Source organism: Oculina patagonica, chromosome 10 (genome assembly GCF_052425735.1).
Source record: "Oculina patagonica isolate OP01 chromosome 10, crgOcupat, whole genome shotgun sequence".
NCBI lineage: Eukaryota > Metazoa > Cnidaria > Anthozoa > Scleractinia > Oculinidae > Oculina > Oculina patagonica.
In genome coordinates, this window is record NC_135767.1 from 23,057,004 (window position 1) to 23,079,280 (window position 22,277).

Here is a 22,277-nt window from a genome sequence, read left to right on the forward strand (position 1 = left end):
TGAAGCGAGATTAAGATTTTTGTTTCTTCGTGAAACGTGATTTACTGAAGAATTCGCGGTTTCCAATTTTAATAACATCTTTTCACGTGCAAACCTTCCTCGCAGACAGTCTAAACCGCCTGTCTTTTGTGCTAATTTAGATTTTTTTTAGCTTCAGCTTTATTTTAGTCACGTGAAGCGCGAGGAGTCTGCTCACGTGATTTTCCCGTGACACATGAATTAAATGTAGCCTATTTTTCGTGCTTCCTGTCTTTTTATTAAGATCTTTGCACGTGCTAGCCTGCGTCGCAGACAGTCTAATAAAGCGCCGGTATACAAGACGAAGATTTTGTGACGCGTCTGGCTGCAACGCAAGCTATTCACGTGTACGTGAACGCACTTTTTGACTTAAACGTGACCCGTAAACGAAGACTTTTAATTACGACGTGATGCACGAATCATTTTGTTTAGGGTTACGTAACTTCTGATTCTTGTAGTGTGTTAGTAAATGTACTTCAATCTTAGTTTTCAGCTTTGTGGTTGGGTTTTCAACTGATGAATCTTTTGATTTTTTTGCATACTGTGCAGAGTGCTCATTTTCGATTGTAAGCAAATTAGCATTGAGTGTAAAAGACCGGAAGTCCGTGTACGCGGACTTTTGAATCGGACAAGGCTAGAATATCCTGCATTCGTAGCGCTGCTGTTTGTGGGTTACCAATGGAAAATCTCGAGCCCAGAGTGTACCCCGGCTTTCGGTCAGCGGCTGGTCAGCGGTACCGCTGACCGACTCGACGGACTCTGGGTCTCGAGATTGACCGGGCAGATGGAGGAGAGTAAGTGGATTCGAGCGCATGCGCGAAGAGAGAGGACTGAGAGCAAGCTATAAAAATGCCCAATCTTCTGCGTAGTTTTTATTCTGAAATATTCAGTCCGTCAACTAAAGATACCCAGGAAACAAGTAAACCGATCAAATTTTGAAGAATGTTGATACGTGTACTAGGAAGCATGCAGGTCTGTAGACCAAGTCAAAGTCCGTGCAAAGAATTCTTCTCGTATCAAACAGCCATGTATTCATCCGTTCATCTTGAAGCCAGAGGTTGACATTAGACAGTCAGCGTATATATCATCCCAGCTTCTTCTTCAAGAAGTCTCTGTGAGCCTGCTTTGTCGTGTGAGCAATTTTTTTTGTATCTTGCTAGTTAGTAAAAGCGACTCAACCGCTCGTAAAAGCGACGCTGCCGCAAACTTGAAAACCACCTTCATCTCATTTTTTCTGTTGGAAAGTCGCTCGTATTTTGTCAAGGGACAGTGTGCCTTTATCCAGGATCAGCCAAGTCACTCTGCCCAAAATACCTGCAAAAAAATAGATACATGGTGAGTTACCACACAAAAACAGCGCTGGAATACATTGGAAGGTCAGGGAACTCGGGCTGGGAAGTAGATTGTCCAGCGTTTGACAATGACCCGAGCATGCGTTGTTTTGTTAGAGAGGTTGCTAAACAATGTGACGTCTCGTTATGACATCACCATGACGACGCCACGTTCCAGTTGTTGTGTTATTTGTTGCTAAGAACGTTTCTACATCTTTTTGTTGGTTTACTCATACTTTTTAGCCAATCAGAAACCAACATATTTGGGGAGGCAGAGACGTCAAACTTTCCACACTCGAAGGAAAGACGCGCAATTCTGTGCTCGATTCTGTGCGCATGTTGGTCGAGAGATTTGAATAACTGACAAAAAGATGTCAAACGAAAATTGCAACAATTCTTCTTTAATCTGCTCAGGGTGTAAAACTGCGCGCAAGAGAATCATATCTGAAGAAAATAGGGGAAGAGAGATGATAGCTTCACACCAATCGTTTATGTTCTCTTCTATTCTTCGACAGAAAAATGTTCTGGCTATGCAGTGCTTGTTCAAAGGGTGGATAACGCTATCACCGTATGAATAGCTATCCAGTGGATAGCGTAGTTTGTTTGCTCGTTTGTTTTCCCATTGGATAGCGATTTGTTTGGCGAATAGCGTTATCCGCCCTTTGAACAACCGGGCCCTGAGCTCGTAAATTTCGCCAGAGTAGTCCGCTTGGCAACATGGCGTATTCTGATTTTTTTTCTGACGGGGATCAAGAACACGACATCTTGGCAAGGCCGCGGAGGGGGAGGGGCTGGTAGGGCCGCGGCCCCACCACTTATTACGCTATAAAAAGAAAAAAAATTAAAAATTAAAAAAAAAACAAAGACTTAAAACAAGTTTTTCATTATGATAAAAATATTTTCAATTGTCAGCCCCCCCACTTTTCAACATGCTCCGCGGTCCCTGACACGTGACATCTTTCCACCTGATCGGACCATACCTTGAAACGAGCGTGATGATTAAATTCAGAGGCGTAACCAGCGGGTGATATGGAGACTCCTGAAAAAAAAAAATAAACACAGATTGTTTTTAACTATCTCTTTCATTATTCCCAGGTCCTCTGGAGGTGGGGAAACATCAGCATTGGAATTAAGGGGTGTTAACAGGGGTGTAAGCTGCAGAACAGGCCGTTTTTCAGCGGGTTCAACGTGGTACGTGTGGCGAAGCGACAAAGGCTCAAAATCTTATGACATTCCGCCATTCTGTTTTTCCCGTTATTCTCTATTTCAGTGGGTGTGCGGCTCGAAATAATCAATTCAAAAAGGCGCCGAAATTTAAGCTTGCTTGCGTCGAAAGGACATCTATGGGATCACGGGACGCCCTTGGGGATGACAGGACGTCGATATAATCACAGGACACCCATGGGATATACTATTAACAGGAAGCCCATGGGATCAACGGACACACATACTACGCGACTGATATCACAGGATAACCATAAGATCACAGAACAACCATGGAACCACAGGAAGCCCATACGATAACAGGACTTCCATGGGATAACAGGACACCCGCTGAGATCAAAGGACACCCGTGGGATCAAAGACACTCACGGGAACATAGGACGCCCTTGAGACCACAGGACACCCACAGGATTACAGCACACACAAGGGATCACACGACGTCGATTGGATCACAGGACACCACCAGATTTGAAAGCATTCTCCTTGATTCAACGGTACAAATAAAAACAAGCTCGACAGTCATTAACATTTATTTACACGACATAACTACGTCTACATTACAATATTTTACAGAAGTTTACTTAAATTATAGATCTACTCGATTACATTTTTCAGCACCATATTGCATTTCTCACAGCAATTTTCTTATATTACACTGCCGCACTATTTACATTGGTTACTGCATTGCAGTAGTGGACGCAACTACACCTTCCTCTGGTACTTAATTCATGCAAAAAATGTTATTTACAATGGGTAAAAAAATACAATTATATTGCTTCCGGGAAAAGAGAAAAAAAGGAGACAAAGTGCCTTTCATTTAGTGGTAGAAAATTTCACCATTTTGTGATATTCAGAAATGTAAAGATTTTATCATAGGTAGCCAAAGCTCCTTGAGAGCTGTGAACATTGAGTGGTATTGCATAACAGCCTAAACATAAGAGTTTGTATGGGAATGTAACGATCATACACAGGAGTTCAAAATATGGAAAATAAATTTTAAAAAACGACTAAATTCTCTTTTTCTGTGTTCCTTGTGTTTCCGTGGCGTTTTAGGGCCGTTTCAAAGCGATTCCGGCGAATTTTAGTTTCACTGTTTTGATCTTTCCTCAAGATCAAAACAGTGAATAAAAAACTCACCGGAATCGCTTTGAAAACGGCCCTAAAACGCCACGGAAACACAGGTAGCACACAGAAGACAAGTAAGTCGTTTTTATTGAATTTCTTTTCCATATTTCGAACTCGTGTGTACGATCGTTACAGTCCCATACAAACTCTTATATTTAGGTTGTTATGCAATACCATTTAATGTTCACAGGTCTCGAGGAGCTTGAGCTACCTGTGATTTTATGCACTAAATCAACTTAGTTACCACACATTTTGTTTCGATACGACAATTTTTCTTTGTTTATTCTAACGCTGACTTTACATACCTTTAACAACAAAATAATCTTTTGATATATTTCTGTTCACCGTAACGTCTTTACTTGCTAAACGACGACCGCACAAAATAAGCCAAAAAAGGTTTTAAAAAAGTTCGCTTTACGTTCCAAAAAATTTAGCTTACCGACAAATGTGTTCAAATTCTGTCAATCGCTCGCTCACTCCATCGCTCAGATAGAATAGAGTACATGTCCAGGGGCTTAAGAACGTCCTCGTACAAAAGCGAAAGTTCCTCATCGCTCAATTTTTTCGCTGCTTCAGTGAGTCGAGGTTCGTCTTTAATAAGTTTGTTACGATCGATTACTGGACACGGCGCGCTGCGGATACGTTCGCGAGGCTGAGGGACACTGAGCTTGTTGCTGCTTGGGTCACTTGCTAGGCGCCCGAATCTGCCGCGTTTGTTGGCCCTGGTTGTGTCACTGCAACGGACATGGTCTTCCTTACTGGCTTGTGGATTTTGGTTGTAGAAGCTACCACGGCAGTTCCTGCTCTGGGCCTGTTCTGCCTGTTTCGCCTTTCGATTTCCTCAAATATTGACGTGAAGTTTGGGAAATTATCAATGTCGATCACCGTACCCATCTCTGCTGCTTTTTCTTCGATTTTCCTGACGAGGAATAAACCTTTGCTGACTACTGACTGCTCAGGGAAAAAATTCTGCACCGAGTGCAATTGTTTTTTCGTTATGTAGCCTAAGAAACCTTCGATTTCCAACAGCGATCAAAAACGAATTTCCCCTAAGAATACTATGCATTAAGGTGAGGAGAATTTACTATTCAACGAGAGGGTCTTGTCCTGATAGAGCAACAAATTCTCACAAACAGTTTAGGAGTTAGTTTGGAGATTTTACAGCTTGAGCGGCTCGTGTTGCGTAATTATGGCGTTTAAAGGTATGACGTCATAGCGATACAAACAATAAACGGGCCGACCACGTTGCCATGACGACAGGAGAAACAATGCGGTAATTTTGCAGTTGTTCCCATTACGTCAGGTTTTACTTGCAATTAGCAGTTTTTAACTGAATTATTTACTGATTTACAAAGAACAAAAGCGGATTAGCAACAAACAATGGCCAGACACTTTTCTATTACGTAAAACGGCATTTTCTTTGTTAGTTTCAATTACCTCAGGTTTTAAATCGCAATTATCTGTATTAACAGGGGCGTTCCAAGGAATTGAAAGTTAGGAAAATTTGAATTATTAGTGTAAAAATGAAAGAACAATGGTATAGACAGTCACAAATCAAAATCCTTGCAAACAAAATTTGCTTTATTAGTTGATTATTCTAACTAATTGACTGTTAACAATTTTAATTGTTATTAAATTAACAAACATTTTAAAGCGCAAACTTTTTTTAATGATTTTTGTCGGGATGTCTTGGTCAACCTTTGTTTGTTTCGTTTCCTTAGAAACGAAACGGTATTGTTTTGGACTCGATGTGAACTGTTTACTCAGTGAGGGCAACTATCCAATAAGAAGAACGCTCGTAACCACGATGTCAACACGTTTTAGAAAAGGCAAACAACCTGGTTAAAACATGTTCTTAAAATATGGAAACGATAATCGTCAGGAAGACAAAATGATATTGAGATTTATTACAAATAGAAATATGTGACGACTGTTAACAGGCTATAGATCTTAGTTCTTCGTTTGTAACAAGCTGGTCCCCTGGCGTCCTTTCTTTGGCAAAACGTAATACTCGACCAAGATCCTGGGAACGAGCTTGTTGTCTAGGCAATCTACTGACGTCACGAGTCACAAAATCGTGACGAGTCACGAGTTCGTGGGAAGAGAACGCCTGGGTACTAGGCATGGAGTCGGCGGAACACCTGGGTACTTGTCACAATAACACGTGACTGATACACGAAATTTCTTCGTTTGTCAGAAAGGACTTTGTTTCGTAACTATGACGACATTCAAACTTTTCAAAGCATTTCCCTTTTCAAAATTCTAATTTATAATATTATTTAGATCTAGCATTTGGCATCTTCTGATTGAAGTGACAAAAATCACTAAAAACACCCACTGCTATTTACAAAAGGTTTATTAACAGCAATTTCCGCGTTTTCTGACGAACATAGACTTCATTTGTTCGATCAAACATTCAGTACCTAAATTACAACTAGCGGAATAATTTTTCCTTACGCTAATTTATAGGAAATTCTTTAAATAATTCTGTCAAAGTATGTACAAATGTTTTTCAGTATATCTACAGCGACATGAAAAATAAAAAAAATTGGGCTTAAAATATATTCACAGTAAAATGCGCCTTACTTTTCGTAGAGGTTTTGATCATAGGTTCAGTTTATCACTTTGTTTCCTTCGCTCGTGGAGAATGGAATAAAAGTCAAGAGGCTTTAGAATGTCCTCGTACAGCAGAGCAAGTTCTTCATCGCTCAGTTTTTTCGCTGCTTCAGTGAGTCGAGGCTCATCTTTTAGTTTCTCACGATCGATTACAGAACACGGCGCGCTGCAAATACGTAAACGAGGCGAATGAGGTACCTTGGGCTTATTGCTGGCTGGATCGCCTGGATCACTTGCTCGACGCGTGAGGTTACTGCGTTTGGTTGACTCAGGCTGCATCACTGTAGGGGATCTTGGTTTTCTTTCTTGCTGATGGATTGTGGCTGTGTTAGCTTCTATAGCGGTGTGTGCTCTGGGCCTGTTTTGCCTGTTTCGCCTTTCGACTTCCTCAAATATTGACGAAAAGTCTGGTAAAGTATCGATGTCGACTACCATACTCATGTCTGATGCTCTTTCTTGGTTCTTCCTTGAAATTTCTTGACGAGGGATAAACCATAGATGGTTGTTTATTCCTCCTTGAAGATTACTGCACGGAGTTCAGTTTTCTTTCTTATTGTATAAGCGAAGAAACCTTCGATTTCCAACAGCGATCAAAACTGAATTTTTCCTAAGAATACCCTTCATTACCAAACCGGAGGTGGTGAGAATTAGTTGAGCGAGTGATAAAAGAAAGGATCTTGTCCTGATGGAGCCACAATTTCTCACAACCAGTTTGGAAAGTGTGTAGGAATTAGTATGGAGAATTTGCAATTTGAGCTCAAGGCAAAAAGGCTCGCGTTGCGCAATTTACAACGAAGGTCAACGGTATGACGTCATAAACAACAAAAGAGCCGGCCATTTTGACATGACAGGAGACACAATGCGGTGGCTGTATGTTGTAACACTTCTCATAGCGTCAGGTTTTAAATTGCAATTATCCGTATTATGCGGTGCGTTCTTAGTAATTAATAGCGATGAAAATTTGAATTATAATAGAAAAGTGCGAAAGTGGAAGAATAATGGTTAACACAGTTACAAATCAAAATTCTTGCAAACAAAATTACTAAGAGTTTACCTAAACCAGTCTTTTTTAATCCCCGTCTTTTTTAATCCCGAAAAAAACGTATCGTACTATGTCTAGTATTCCTGCATATTTTTCTTCTTCTTTTCTTTACTTCCATATTTGGGAGTAAATGCGAGATATGATTTCACGGCACTCACAAAATAATTCACACAATACCATCATCACTGTTTATTTCACAACTCGTCTTACAAGAATTTACCTTTACATTATTAAATAATCACTGATTCTTCAACAAAATAATTAATGATAACAAAGGCGTATATACAGAAGAAAACATATTTTACCTTAAGTCAAATTCATAAGTCTTATTTCACACACTTCGAATGTAATTCAAGACCAAAGAATCTATATCAGCGCAATGTCCACACAAATAGCAAAAGTGGGACACATTTGTTCTAATGTATTTTGCAAAGTAGTCGAATATAAATACTACTAGCGAGATTTCTGAAGCTTGAGCTACATTTGATGGAATTTTACACTTTAAACTCACTGTCAGGTTTTTGTCGAGGACTCTTGGTCAACCTTTTTATTTTTTGGTCCCTTGAGACATAAGTAGCTTAATTCATAGAGGGAAAAGAAGCACCAATACCCTGTTCCAATTTACAACTTACTCGTTTGTCAAAAAAGTCAATAGCAGTACTAGTGATACCCTATATACCCTATGCAGTAACACGATGGGAAGCTGTTGTAACAGACTAATCCCCTGGCCTTTTCTCTTTTTGGGGATCAAGATCCTGGGAACGAGTTAGTCAAGTCCATCCACTGACGTCACGTGTCGCACATCATGACGTCACGACTTCGTAGGAAGAGAACGCCTGGGTACTAGGCACGCTTTGTTACGTCAGTTACACGTGATTGATTCACGAAAAATTTCCTTCGTTTGTCATAAATTACTTTGTTTGGTATAAACAATAATGAAATTAAATTAATAAGTTTCAGAAAAGTTCCGCTTTTCAAAAGCCTTCCTTCGTTGTTAATTCTTACATTTACTGTCTCTTAATTAAGTGAAAGTCACTAAAAAACAACTACCACTACCTATTACTTACAAAAGGTTAACTTACAGCAAATTGCACTTTTTCTTGAAAACATTTGTGTCCTTTGTTGGATCAAACATCAAGTAGCTCAATTACACTTAGCGGATTTTTTTTCAGTAAATACGCTAATTTACAGGAAATTGCTTAAAACATGCAATTCTGTCTCAGTATGTACAAATGTTACTCAGTACATCGTTTGCTCGACAGCGAGGCGAGAAATCACGAACTTAAGCTGAAGAAACTATATTTACAATAAAGTTCGCCTTATTTTTCGTAGAGGTCCTCTTCACAGTTTCAGTTCTTCGCTTTGCTTCCTTCGCTCATGGAGAATAGAATAAAAGTCCAGAGGCTTTAGAATGTCCTCGTAGAGAAGCGTAAGTTCTTCGTCGCTCAGTTTTTTCGCTGCTTGAGTGAGTCGGGGCTCGTCTTTTAGTTTTTCACGATCGATAACAGGACACGGCGCGCTGCGAATGCGTTCGCGAGGCTGAGGTACACTGAGACTGCTGCTGGTAGGAACACTTCCTCGGCGTCCCAATCTGCCTTGCTTGGTTGGCTCTGGCTGTCTCACTGCCACGGATTTTGTTTTTCTTAATTGCTTGTGGATTTTGGTTGTGTTTGCTTCCATGGCGGTGTTTGCTCTGGGCCTGTTTTCCCTGTTTTGGCGGTTTCGCCTTTCGATTTCCTCAAATATTGAGGTAAAGTTTGAAAAATTATCGATATCAATTACCATACTCATGACTGGCGCTTGATCTTGATTTTTCCTTTAAATTTCTTGACGAGAAATAGACCTTCGATGATTCTCCAACTGATCGCCGGAGAAAAATAACTAAACTTTGTTGAAAAAACTCTATTTTATGGCAAAGAAAACCCTCAATTCCACAGCGCGACCAACAAAGAATTTCTCCCAACAGGTTTAATATTTTAATTATTAAGCAAGTATTGAGAATAAACTAAAAAGATAATGAAAAAGAGCGTCTCTTATCCTGATGAAACTACAAATTCTCAATATGAATTTGAGGAACGAAGAGAAATTGATTAAGGGAAATGACATTTTAATCTCGGGATTTAAAGAGTTGGGACGTTATCCAATTACGAAGGGGCTATTAAAAGTATGACGTCAGAGCCAGATTACATTGGGTATTTTTAGTTATAAGTGTGAAAACTGCGCAAATAACCGATGAATGACGTATAAACTGCGAAAGAAAATCTGGACTTACTTGACTTAAAACTTTTACCGCGATGGGGGAAAAGGTAATAAAGGTTTTGAAGGACACGGATTTTCAATGTACGGAATGTAGAGAGATAAGTTTAGTGAATAACAATTTTACTCTTGGGACTCAAAGGTTGGGACGCGATCCGAACACGAAGGGAGTATTAAAAGTATGAGTAAAGAATTTTTTGGGTTTTTTTGAATTTATATTTTTGGGGTATGTTTTTATTGATTATTTATAAAATTTTGAAAAAAATTGTTTTTGTTTTTTTTTTTAGAAATTTTGGTTAAAAGGGGCAAGAAAAGAAAAGGGGGGGGGGGGGGGGGGGGGGGGGGGGGGGGGGGGGGGGGAAAAGGGGAAAAAAAAAAAAAAAAAAGGGGCACGGACGAAGGGAGCTATTAAAAGTATGACGTCAAAGCCAAGTTTATATGGGTATTATTTCGAAATTAACAGTTTTAACGGATTTGTTAGTAATGACTAGTTACAAAAGTTTGAAAAGAAAATTGCGTAAATGAAAGATTAATTACGTATAAACTACGCACGAAAATAATTCCTAATAAATTTCATAACAAAACAAGCATACTTCTGTCATCAGTACTAATTAACAGCACTAATTAATATCAGTACTAATTAACAGTAATTAACAGCGCATTACTGCAAAATAAGCCATGTTGCTATACATCAAGCCAGCGCGCTTTACAAAACAACTCTAAAAGCAGGCCCATAAGAACAAATATATATACGAAGAGGTAACTTTTATGCTGGGTGGAGTGTGTGTGTGTGTGTGGGGGGGGGGTTCGGGGGGCATCTTTTCCCCGATTTTTTTTTATACGGGTTTTTTTTTTTTTTTTTTTTTTTTTAAAATTTTTTGGTTGTAGTTTTTTTTTTCTTTTTTTTTTTTTTAAAACCGGCCAAAAAAAAGGGGGGACAACATGACGAAAGCCACCAACGTCAGCACGTGCTAACCGACCTTTGGTTGGTCGGTTGCGCTGTTGGCACGTGTAACGTTGTTGGCACGCGTAACATTGTTGGCACGTGTAACGTTGTTGGCACGTGTAACGGTGTTGGCACGTGTAACGTTGTTGGCATGTGTAACGTTGGCACGTTTTACCACAAAAGCACGAGAAAGCGCGGAAAAGTCACATGAGCCTCTCCTGCACCTGATTGGTTGAGTGGACAATGCCTTTGCAGTGATTGGCTAGATCCAGCCGCGTGACTTTACGGCACAAAATATGGAAGGTCAACTCTCTAGGGTGAGCTTCTTAGTATTAAACTAAACTACCTTCGATTTATCAAAGCGACTTTCGTAGATAAAATTAAAATTTACTATTAAACAGAAGCAACATACCAGTGATGCTCTCAAAGTCGCACAAAGCCTGGCAAGTGTACGGAGTAATGAAGTGGTTTCGGGCAAGAGCGGCTTCTCCAAACAAACCAGAAGAGCATAAAACCATCGACCCTGCAGACATGAAAACAATTACACCCTGAAGGGCTTGTTTCGGGATTTTGTTGCGCCGCGGAGACAGTTAAAGTAAACCTGTGTAACACTCCTGGGCATGCAAGCACAAAAATAACCGTTGCATTGTTGACACAACTGTTTGGAAAATAAGAAGTTAAATCAACTTCGCACAACGCTTGCTAAATGGAACAAAAATTGGGTTTTTTTTTTGGTTTGGCGCAAAAGCAAGTTGAAAACTTGCGTCTCCGTTTGGCCAGGACTTGCGTTGACTTGCGTTGACTTGCGTTCACTTTGGTCGAGATCAAATTTGCCGGAACGAAAGTTTTTCACCGTTTGGCCAACCAGTGCAAGTAACTCAAGTCTTGCTCTTTACTTCAAGTACTAAATTTCAACGCGCGCAGTAGCATTGAAATGGCTTTTTTAATAACTTCCGCGTGCACTTGCGAGTCCGTTTGGCCAGCCAACGCAAGTCCGTACACAAGTTCAACCTGCGACTACTGGCGTCCGCTTGCATTCTCGTTTGACCAGGGCTTTAACACTGGTTAGCTTCTCGGGCGATTTGTTTCGCACCAAAGTTACGTATTAATAACCGAAAAAAAACTGGTCATATCATTAACTGAAATGTCACAATAACGGCTTAAAACTGTAAAAAGAATTCAAAAGAAACAGAAAAACTAAAAACGGGCATGGATGGGCAAAAATTTGGGAAGATTAAAACGGATTGCGTTTGGGTAAACTTGAAATTCGTTGGCCCGACTTTTATCAAAGTCTATTTTCGTTAATAAAGAGCTCTAAACTTCAAATTGGCAGAGCAAAAGTCTTTTATTGGCAAAATCACGGCCACGTTAATACAAACAAGGATGATTTTCGAGCATTGTAAATGACACTTCCATACAAATAAACAGTTTTCCTATCAACGTGAGACAAGTAGAAATGGGAGATAATTTTACAGAGCAGTTTTCACTTTTGATGTCAAATGACCGCTGTAAAACTTAACATACTTATAAAAGTTTAAAAGTAAAGAAACGTCTAATGGACGAAGCTCTGAAAACACACAACAAGAGCGTGATGTCATTTAAAAGCGCTCTTACGACCGTACGCCATTGAATAACAGTTGTTCAACAAGAATATGTTGAAAAAATGTTCGCCCCGGGCATAGCCTAGCAATGCAGCCGCCTGACTCTTCGCTCCAGGCCAAACCGGCCAGGAGCGAAGAGATGCGGCTGTATTTCCAGGCAACGCCTGAAAACGATGTTCAGACGCACGTCTAAATGAGAGGCTTGGATGAATCTGGATTTGATTCTACGTACCTGGTTATGTGAAAATCCGATTTCTTCTAACCAATCCACATGATATTCTAAAACTTGTAGCAAAGTGGCCTGCAGAGTAAAATATCAATATGAGTTTTTAATAGCTTAAAAACCGAACTCCTCCACTCCACGGATACCCCAAAAACCTGTTGATGTGGATTATGTAAAGTCTTGATAATGGACACCCTGGGGAAGACTTAACTGGCTGTTATAGAGAGAGAGAAACTGTGGACGACGAGGCGGGCAAAGCAGGATACGCCTGGAGACAAATCGAGAAGCTAGCCCAGAACAGATCGAGATGACGGGCGGTTTCCATGGAGCCATGCTCCCAGTAAGTCAAATACAGAGAGGGGACCACTGTGAGGATGTTTTCATAAAAGTAAAGAGTAGAGATCGGCACACAGTATTGATCAAGGTGGCTGTTAGTGGAACTGATTCATCTAGTAAAGTTTATGTACAAGTTTGTCTTTTTTTTTGACATGGTAACTGCATTGAACCTGGATCCACGTCATGTGTTTTCTGGCATGATACGAACTTTGGCTCTCGCCCCAATTTTTCTGCGGCCAGAATGCGGAAAACGCTTGTCGTTTGTACGGGAACACAGGTTGCTGGCAAACGTTCCCTCCCCTCTCTGACGTCAATTTGTTAAATTAATATTAAACCACAATAAAGCTCCTTTTCACTGCTGGCCTGATAAGTCACTAGATCCAGATTTTACTATAATTATCAGTATGTTACTGAATTAAAGTCACTTCATTTCCAACTTACTTGGTTGATTTGTTGAAGAACACTGAGCAATGGCGGAGTGCCTTCCTGTAACAGAAAGTTCACATTTTAAGACACAGCCCTAACAGCATTATTTTGAGTCTTTCTAACAGTCAATGGAACAAAATATGAAATCCTTTAAGTCAGGTCTTACTAGCACATTTACACCCATAAAAATTTGAAGGTAATGACCCCCTAGAGTAGCCACTCAAAAGCGACCAAAAGTTGGCAACGTAATTGAGAAAGCATAATTTATTTGGCTTTCTTTGTTTCTTAGTCAGTGGAACAACTTACCATAATCAGATTAGACTGTTAATTAAGGTAAATAAGTTACCTGGTTAGTTTTCGGTGAATCAATGCCCTCTTGCAGGTTCTCTTCAGTTTCAGTTTTCTTACTGCCTTTCCTGTTCAATTAAAAAATGTTCTAGAGTTCTATTTTACTAACTAAATGTCAATTGGAAGATTTTAGTGTATAGTATTGCTTCTCCTGTGATGTTAAGTCTCTATCATCATCATCATCATCATCATCATCATCATCATCATCATCATCATCATTATTGCCATTATCAGTATCGTTATAATCATCATTATCATTATTATTAGAAGTGTTATGATGGAAAATAAAACTTGACGTGTTAATTAATAACCTGTCAGATATTTTTGATGCCACTTGATCTCCAAGACAAAATTTGCACCATCCTATTGGATCATTTTTCTTTGGCTGGTGAATAAATGACAATAAACTTAGCTGTTAAAATTGCACGTGACTTAGTCATAAGTTACCATCAACTTTTTTTTTGTCAAAACTAATGTCAACTCCATGAGCCATCCCTGTGGTTTTTGCAAGCCAGAGGTTGCTACATGTGTGACAGAAACCCCAGGGGGGGGGGGAGGGTACTTGGGATTTTAGTGAAGGGGATGATCGAATGGGGGACAAAAATCAAGACGCAATTACGGTTTCCAACAAAACCCCAAAAAATCCCATGCCAAATTTCTGACCCTTAAATTACCAGAAAGGGAGAATGATGTAATACAAAGAAAAAAGACATTAGAGAAATACATTTGTTTATACTTTATTTGTGGAACTACGCAGCCAAGGTACTAACACAAATCTTTAGATTGTTTTCAATACCCCAAAAATACCTTCTTAAATCACAGAATCAAAAATTTCTAACCCCCAAAAATCATTTTAAACAGGCATGTCAGTGACAGGTCCAGAGATGCTCAAAGTCCAGGGATGTAGCAAAGAGCCAGCTATCGGCTAATTTCGGCAGCGGAAAGAGAGCTTATCAAAGACTCGGGGTGATCTTAAAGGTACACAGGCCAGGAAAGTCTGCTGAGCTTGGTAATCAATCTGAGCATTTAGTTTTTTCTTAGCTAAATCCCTAAAAACCGAAGGTCCCAAGTGAGGCTAAGGGGGTGAAAGGCGGCCTTTTTTTCCTCTTCCTCCTAACTTTTCTCAGGCATAAGGATCAGGAAAAAAGACACTGGGTCCCTCCCGGACCCTTGGCTTTTAGTGTTCTCAGTACCAGAGTTACTACACAAATTAACTCGTTATTTTTTGCAATATATGTTGCTATAATATCATAATGATAAGTACCAGTTTATAGAAATAATTACAATTATTTTTAATGCTTTTACATGTATCTTTTTATGAAGATTTTCCAAATAACAACAACAACAACTGCTGTACTTAATAACTACTTCACAGCCCATGGGGGGGGGGGTACTCGGGATTTCAAATGATGGGGATGATCGAATGGGGGAAAAATTCAAGAACCAAAGAAATCCAGAGGGCTGCCAACATAACCCCAAAAAATCCCTAGATCAAAAATGAACCCCTCAAAAATCAACAGCAAAACACGTTTGTTTGTACTTTATTCACAGAACAACACAGCCAAAGCACTATCACGAATCTTCATATTGTTTTAAATACCCAAAAACATCCCTACTTAAATCAAAAATATACTTGCCAAATTTTCCTACCCAAAAAAATCCAGGAATCGAAAATTCCGAACCCAAAAAAATCCTTCGATCATCCCCATCACTTAAAATCCCGAGTACCCCCCTGGGCTTCACAGCCTTACCAAGACAATTGTTGTTGAATCCAGTTTACCCAACTTTGATCGATGATGGACAAATCTCTGAATTAAAATGAATGAATGACATAATTATTTAATTATCTGATATAAAAAAAAAATATAAATTTATTTTTAAAATTGTCTTTTAGTTAAGTTGTCTGCTTGTGGTACTGTTCATTAACCAATTTTCAATTAAGCATTTTAATTATATAATTTACTTTTAATTAGCTTAGTTTTTTTGTGTACCCCCTCTTCAGCATGCAAAGTTAGTGTCCACTAGCCTGGGGATAGTGAACTTTGTGATCAGGCCAGTGGACCTCAAAACACTAGTGGACTTAAAACACTCCACTTGCCTGTTGGGCAAGTGAAGCAACATGAAGAATTTGGGGGGGGGGGGGGGGAGGGGAGAGGCTAGGAAAAATCATCCTGGCTTAAAAAGTACATTTGGGCAAGATTGAAAATTCAATTTTTTGCACCCTACCCCCCTTGCTACAAACATAAATCAACACATCAGTCCCAAGGTTGATCCCATATATATTTACATGTAATCACTGCTAACTACTAACCTGTCTTATATCTGCCAAGTCTGCTGTTTGTTGCATCTGCCAATCAAGTGACGGGGCAAATCCTGCTGGTGCTGGTGACCAACCAGATCTCTGAGGAACAGATTGCTATATCGTTAAGGATGGACCATTTAATTTGTGAGGGGAAAAGGGGGGGGGGAAGTGGACAGCTACAGAAAAAAATTCTCATGCAAGATCGGAACCACAGGAGAAAAAAAATTGTGCACAAGTAAACTTGTATGGAAAAAATTTTTTTGTTGGCAGGATTTTTTGCAAAATACCCATGCAATACTGAAAAATATATTCTTACTCAGAAGAAATCCCCCCCCCCCCCCAAAAAAAAGGAAATTAAATGGTCTGTCCCTTATATCCCTTATATGAGGCAATAGGTCACAAATGTTCTGGGGAAGGTGGGAGGGGGTAGGTTGTGAAAGACTTCTATCCCATCCAAGGGGTGTCCTAGTCAATTCATGCTATGGATTTACCAGAAGTAAGCACTGCGAAAAATTTACTTTACTAACTATTAATAAAAATTAACGATGGAGCTAGATTTTAGATTTGAGGTTGATATCTGCTTAGCATAAACACAGTACCTCATTTACATGAACAATCTGTTTGGTTGAGAATTTATCCATTTATTGATATTTATTAATTGTGTTAAATCAATCAATCAATCAAATAAGTATTAACACAGTACCTCATTTACATGAACTGTCTGCTTGCTTGAGAAACTGTTGGTGTCAAGATTTGCAACCACAACATCAGGGCACTGCAATGCTTCTAGACTGAAAAAAAAAATTTAGATTCTCCAGCTAGACAATCAGTCTTTCAGTAAAACAGCTGAGAAGAGTAAGAAGTTTAAAAATTCAAAAGACCACTGATGAGGTTTTTGTTCTTACTGAACTCTCCTGAGATATTCATAACCAGAAGACGGGAGCGTCGATTCACTGAATTCACCATCGTCCTCAAAGCTTTCCTGATCAAAAGTTCCCAACACGGGCTCCATGTTTTTGTCTATGCCACCGCTCCTTATTCAAGAAGGCGAGGTAGCAAAGACCAGGAAACAAAGTTGGATTTACATGACATATCTGGTGAACCAACATGGAGGCTCCCGGAAAGGTCGCAAGAATAGCAGTGTTTGCGTTTTGCTCTGCCTGTGCAGCGCTTACGTTGGCGATTAGTCTGTATTATCTGAGAGATTACAAGAAAACTAGGAAGAAGGGAATTGTTCCAAATATTTTAGATTCGACAAGAAAAATATGCGCGGAAAAGAGTGCAGGCTCGTTCGCTGTGGAATTAGAGCTTGCGGATATCTTGAAAGAGAACGGACATGGCGAGTTTACAAAAGGGACGATATCTTCTCTACTGGGAATGCTGGAAAGAGTGGACGACTGTATGCTAGAGAAGCTTCTTGTGGCTCTTCAGAACTGCTCTGCATTTACGACAAACCAGGTATAAATTGAATGATCCTGGCTTTGCAGGGGTGGGGGACTTTGCAATATGGGACATCCCAAAAATCTTCTCAACCCCTGAAAGGCAAATTCTGTCAAAATGAGGTGGTTGTCCGCATATTCTTACAATGAAGCAGAAAGAATTTTGAACCCCTCTAGCTTGGATGTAGACTTTAAACGTGTCAACAAAAACTACCCAAGCCAAGGGTGTCTGAATCTACCCTTCCACTGTGAGGTGGGAAAGGGGGGTGTTAAAACATTTTTGGAACGCCCCTATAAAATGTCGCTATGAATATATAAAAGTGGAGGGGGAGAGGGGGCAGGAGCCCGGGAGAAAAGGGGCAGGAATAGGGTGGGGGAAGCAGGATTACTAAGGTGGTGGGAACTGCGAGAAAACGAGTAAAATTTTGCAACATTTCATAATGGATATGGGATAAAGAGAAGAGAACCACTACGGAAAGGGGCAGCAGGCGTGAGTAAAAGGTACAGGAGCTGGGAGATTCAGACCCCCATGTCCCCCTCCACAGAAAAGGGATTGCTTTGGGTGATCACCATATCTTTTAGAGTTTAAATTCACACTTATTACCACATATGTTCAATAAACCTAAAAATATTCTTAAGTGAGTCATCACAGTTCCCTAACTAGAAAAAAATGCATACCTTTTTAGAATACATTATTGATACCTTTTAGAGGTGAAAATGAGTTTAACCCATAGTCAGAAAAATGTCTGGTACGTTTCAACATTAACACTGGCAACCAGCATGTCACTTTTCTACTGGAGTCCCCCCCTCTCTCCTCCCACCCCTCTCCCCATGAGATGGAGACATCTCTTATTACTGCCCCCCCCCCCACTCCACCTTTTCCTCACTGCATTCTGCCATTCACTGTGACTTTATGCCAAGTCTGGACTGGGTTGGCCAGTCAATTATCATATAACTCTGCCTTTGTTTTTATTCAATCTACAGAATTCTATTCGTGAGTGTGGAGGTTTGTCACAGCTAGTGGCTCTTTTAGCACACCCAAGTAAAACAATCAGCATCAAGGCAGCTCAGGTGCTGTCCAACTTAGCAATGAATGAAAGAAATCAAGAAGGGTTAAAGGTAATGAAAATGAAAGATTCCGTTTTTTACTTATTATTGCACAGTTAGCCCAAGCTCGATATATGAGTACCTTTTTTAATTAAGTAAAATGTTTTTAAAGCGTTCTCTGGTTAAAAATTTGTTAAAATATAAGCTTTCGGCTGCCAAACTACAGCCTTTAACGAATGATAAAAAGGCGCGAATGAATAAATATATAGGGTAAAAATGTGTGAAAAAATTGCAGAATAAAAATGCATAAAAAGGTGACAAGAAAAATAGTGAGAATTTGATAATAAAAGAGAACTATTTTAAAAGAATAGAATATTGTGGAGGTAATGACCTAGCATTGTTGTCCGCTTCAGTTGTCATGGCAGTGTGCCATGACTCAAGAGTTTTTCGCACGCGATAGTCTCCTTTGTCGATGACTCTTGCATTTTTGAAATCAATTTGATGGTCGTTCATCCACGCATGGTTTGCAACGGTTCCACCTTTTTTAATGATAACCTTTGTATTGTTACGTAATTCGAGCAATTTGCATATTTATAAGGATTTGTATGGGGAAATAAATAAAACCGAAAAGAACAAAAAAATAACTGTTGAATTAAAAAATCACTCACCTGAACTCCTGTGTTGGTTCTTTGTGTGAACTGTGTGGTTTTTAAGCGGATTTGGAGCGATTTCTCTGAGTAACGGTTCCACAGTTTTTTTCTCATATATAAAACCGTTAAAACCGCAACTCAAAGAAATCGCTCCAAATCCGCTAAAAAACCACACAGTTCACACAAAGAACAACACAGGAGTTCAGGTTAGTGTTTTTTATTGTAATTCAACAGTTATTTTTTCGTTCTTTTTGGTTTTATTTATTTCCCCGTACAAATCCTTATATAAAAAAATATGCAAATCGCTCGAATTACGTAAAGGTCATCATTAAAAAAGCTACTCATATATTGAGCTTGGGCTACCTGTGATTATTTGTTCAATTTTTTTTCTTTTAATTTGGGTCCAGTGAGGTGTCAGCAAGGAGTCTAGTCATTTTGCTACAAAGTGGTTTCACTACGAGTTCAAGTCAATTCACTACACATGTAAAGTTGATTTGCTACAAGCTCATAATACTCACCAACTTTGGAGTGAAATGACCATAAACTATCAAGGTTAATACATGCATGCAAATGGGTTGTTCCCTCTACCCCCTCCCCACCCTCTTCAGGAAAATGCAGTTTAGCTTCATACTTTTGTTTAAACAGCTTTTAGGACCCCCTTCCTGTCAAAATTTCTAATGATCATTATTTTATACGTGTTTTTTTCTTTCTTTCAGGACAGCATTTTTGATGTTATAAAATATATTGAATACTGTGATGTCATTGATGATGAAGAAGTGATAATAGAACATTTGAGACTCCTGGTTAATTTGTCTGCAACAAATATTGCACAGGATGAAATCATGACAGGAGTGCAAGAATATTTTAACATCCTTTCTCAGTCTCATTCAGGAAAAATTCAGGTACTAAATTGAACAGTTATCAGGTATAGTAGAAAGAACTTGTGAATTTGGATTTAATTTATTTTCTAAGTTGCTTCAGGCTCTAATGGTTGATGTTGATGTCGGTTGACGTTGATGATGATGATACTTAATATACTTATCCTCATCGAACCCATGAGGACTCTTGAGGCCGGCCAGAAAACTGCGCCATCCATCCCGGTCCGCCGCCGATGCAACAGCAGCCCCCCACGAACGCCAACCCAGCCGGTTTCTTTCTGTCTCCACGGTTCTTCTCCACGTTTCTCTTGGCCGGCCTCGCCTCCTGATGATGATGATGATGATGATACTTTATTAGGCACGACAGAATGCTTGCAATGAGAGGAATCTGCAATATGGACTAAAATCCTAGTCATATGATATTCTGTTAATCAGTTAATATTATTGTGTCAGAGGCATGGGAGGAGGAGAACGAGCTTGTGTGGTTTCCTGTGTTGTACGTAAGTAGTGTTAATTTAGTGTCCTCATTTTGATCACAGCTTCCTTTTTGTTTTGCCAGAAAGAAGTTTTGAGATTGTTGGTCAACTTGTCTTGCAATGATAACAATCTGGAAGGATTGCTGGAATTTAAGGTTTGTGAAGTTACATTACATCTGAAATCTTCTATCCATAAGCTGGCATTCAGGAAGTAGTGTTAATCATATGTACTCAGTGATTGAAAATATTTCTTTATTTATTTTAGTTATTTATTTATTTATTTTTGCTGCCTACAGCCACTTCTGATTCTACAGACATTCATGCTCCCAGACAACCCAGATGATATTGTCTTAAGAGCTGTAACAATCTCAGCAAACTTACTCTCAAGTCCCCATCTTTATACTGAGGTAAATATTAAAGGTGCTAATAGTTTATACATGTATTTTAATGGATGGATGGGGCAATTGATGGGGGAACACAATGCATTACACAGTAAAATTATAACATTTGAGTGGTGCAGTGGCCTAATGGTTTGTGTGCCGAACTCCGGATCAAGCAGTCCGGGTTCAAGCCCTGGCCAGGGTAATTGTGTGGTGTTCTTGGGCAAAACACTTTACACTCATTCAATGTGCCTCTCTTCACCCAGGTGTAAACATGGGTACTGGTGAATTACCCTGTGAAAGGCTAGCATCCCATCCAGGGAGGGGGGAGTAGAAATACTTCTAGCTGCTTCATGCTACAGAAACCGGGTTAAGATCTGGCCTGATGAGCCACTGACTTGGCACGACAGCAGGCTTTACCTTTTCAATAGAAAAATCATTACGGCCAATAAACAACAATTCGACAATCAGAGCCTGAGTTTCTATCATAATGAGCAAATAGCCAACAAGGCACAGCTATGTTGACTGTCACTTGAAGAAAACAAGGCTGAGTTGTCTGATTGTTTTTGTAGGCAAACCTATTACCTGAATAGGTCTTTTTCAGCCAAAAACCCCTTCATAAGCGACATGCACTTGATTGTGTCTTATCAGTGAATCAACAATGATAATTGAGACCCAATCAAAGTTTTGGTTTTCCAATAGAGCATACTGAGTGCCTACTTAGTTTGGTATTCATAGTGTCCACAAATCAAACATTACTCTGACATGCTTGATCATCTCAGCATCTCATTAAAGGCCACTTTACATGAGGCAATCTTCTTTGCAACTTGCAACACAACAATAATGACTAAAAAACATTGCAAGTTGCAGAGCGGGTGTTACACATTCGCAATTTGCAACACACCCATTAACAAATGATGACCTTGAAATCTCCCGTGAGCAAAGGATATGCTTTGAGTGGTTCATTTTAATGAAATTGCATTGCAAGTTGCGATTGACATATCACATGCAGCAACTTGTCTCGCAACAGCGAAAAGTAGAGAAAAGTTCTACTTTTCTTGCAAGGCAACATTTTGTTGTATGATTTTGCAGGTAGAAAAAATGAGGTGTTTCATGTGAAATTTTTTGGCGACTGGCAATGTTATGTTTGTCCCCAGCCATTGCATGTAACATGGCCTTTAAATGCTCTTTTATTCTTTTCTTGTAGCAACAACAAGCGGTGATCACGGAACATGTTAATGTATTATATGGAGAACTAATGGGACTGCTTGATCATTCCAATGATGAAATTCAATCGCAGGCCAAGAGAGCGCTAAGAAGTATTTTTGCTTTTAGAATGATGTACACAACTTAAGGAAAAATAATTATAGTGTATCACATCCGTTTTAATAAACCAGATATTTTAATGAAAGGCAATATGAAAACCCTGTTGTGATAAGTTCATTTGTGGTTTTATTGAGCATTTAACAAATATTAATAAATGGTATTAATAAAAAAGAGATCATTATAAATAGTTTATCACATTATTTATCAAGGAGTTTTATTTTTTATTTTGTAGTCATTGTGCATGTACAGAGTCTTAAAACTGCAATCTCAGGGTTTTGGGGCAACTA

General features: G+C 39.3%; 2 protein-coding genes across 2 annotated transcripts; one reads left to right on the forward strand and one right to left on the reverse strand.

Annotated features, from left to right (window-relative positions):
* Positions 1-875: 875 nt before the first annotated feature.
* Positions 876-16,954, reverse strand: LOC144667459 (gem-associated protein 2-like). Its single transcript, XM_078528876.1, has 11 exons — positions 16,700-16,954; positions 16,498-16,585; positions 15,804-15,893; positions 15,244-15,300; positions 13,804-13,877; positions 13,491-13,560; positions 13,160-13,204; positions 12,392-12,460; positions 10,971-11,081; positions 2,330-2,388; positions 876-1,332 (listed from the first exon to the last, which is right to left on the reverse strand). Exons 1-11 carry the CDS (start codon positions 16,804-16,806, stop codon positions 1,296-1,298), a joined length of 807 nt encoding a protein of 268 aa, XP_078385002.1. The 5' UTR covers positions 16,807-16,954; the 3' UTR covers positions 876-1,295.
* LOC144667458 (armadillo repeat-containing protein 10-like) lies at positions 16,897-22,023 on the forward strand. Its single transcript, XM_078528875.1, has 6 exons — positions 16,897-17,252; positions 18,218-18,352; positions 19,647-19,832; positions 20,368-20,439; positions 20,581-20,691; positions 21,872-22,023. The coding sequence occupies exons 1-6, from the start codon at positions 16,902-16,904 to the stop codon at positions 22,016-22,018; spliced, it is 1,002 nt and encodes a 333-aa protein (XP_078385001.1). The 5' UTR covers positions 16,897-16,901; the 3' UTR covers positions 22,019-22,023.
* The last annotated feature ends 254 nt before the right edge of the window (positions 22,024-22,277 follow it).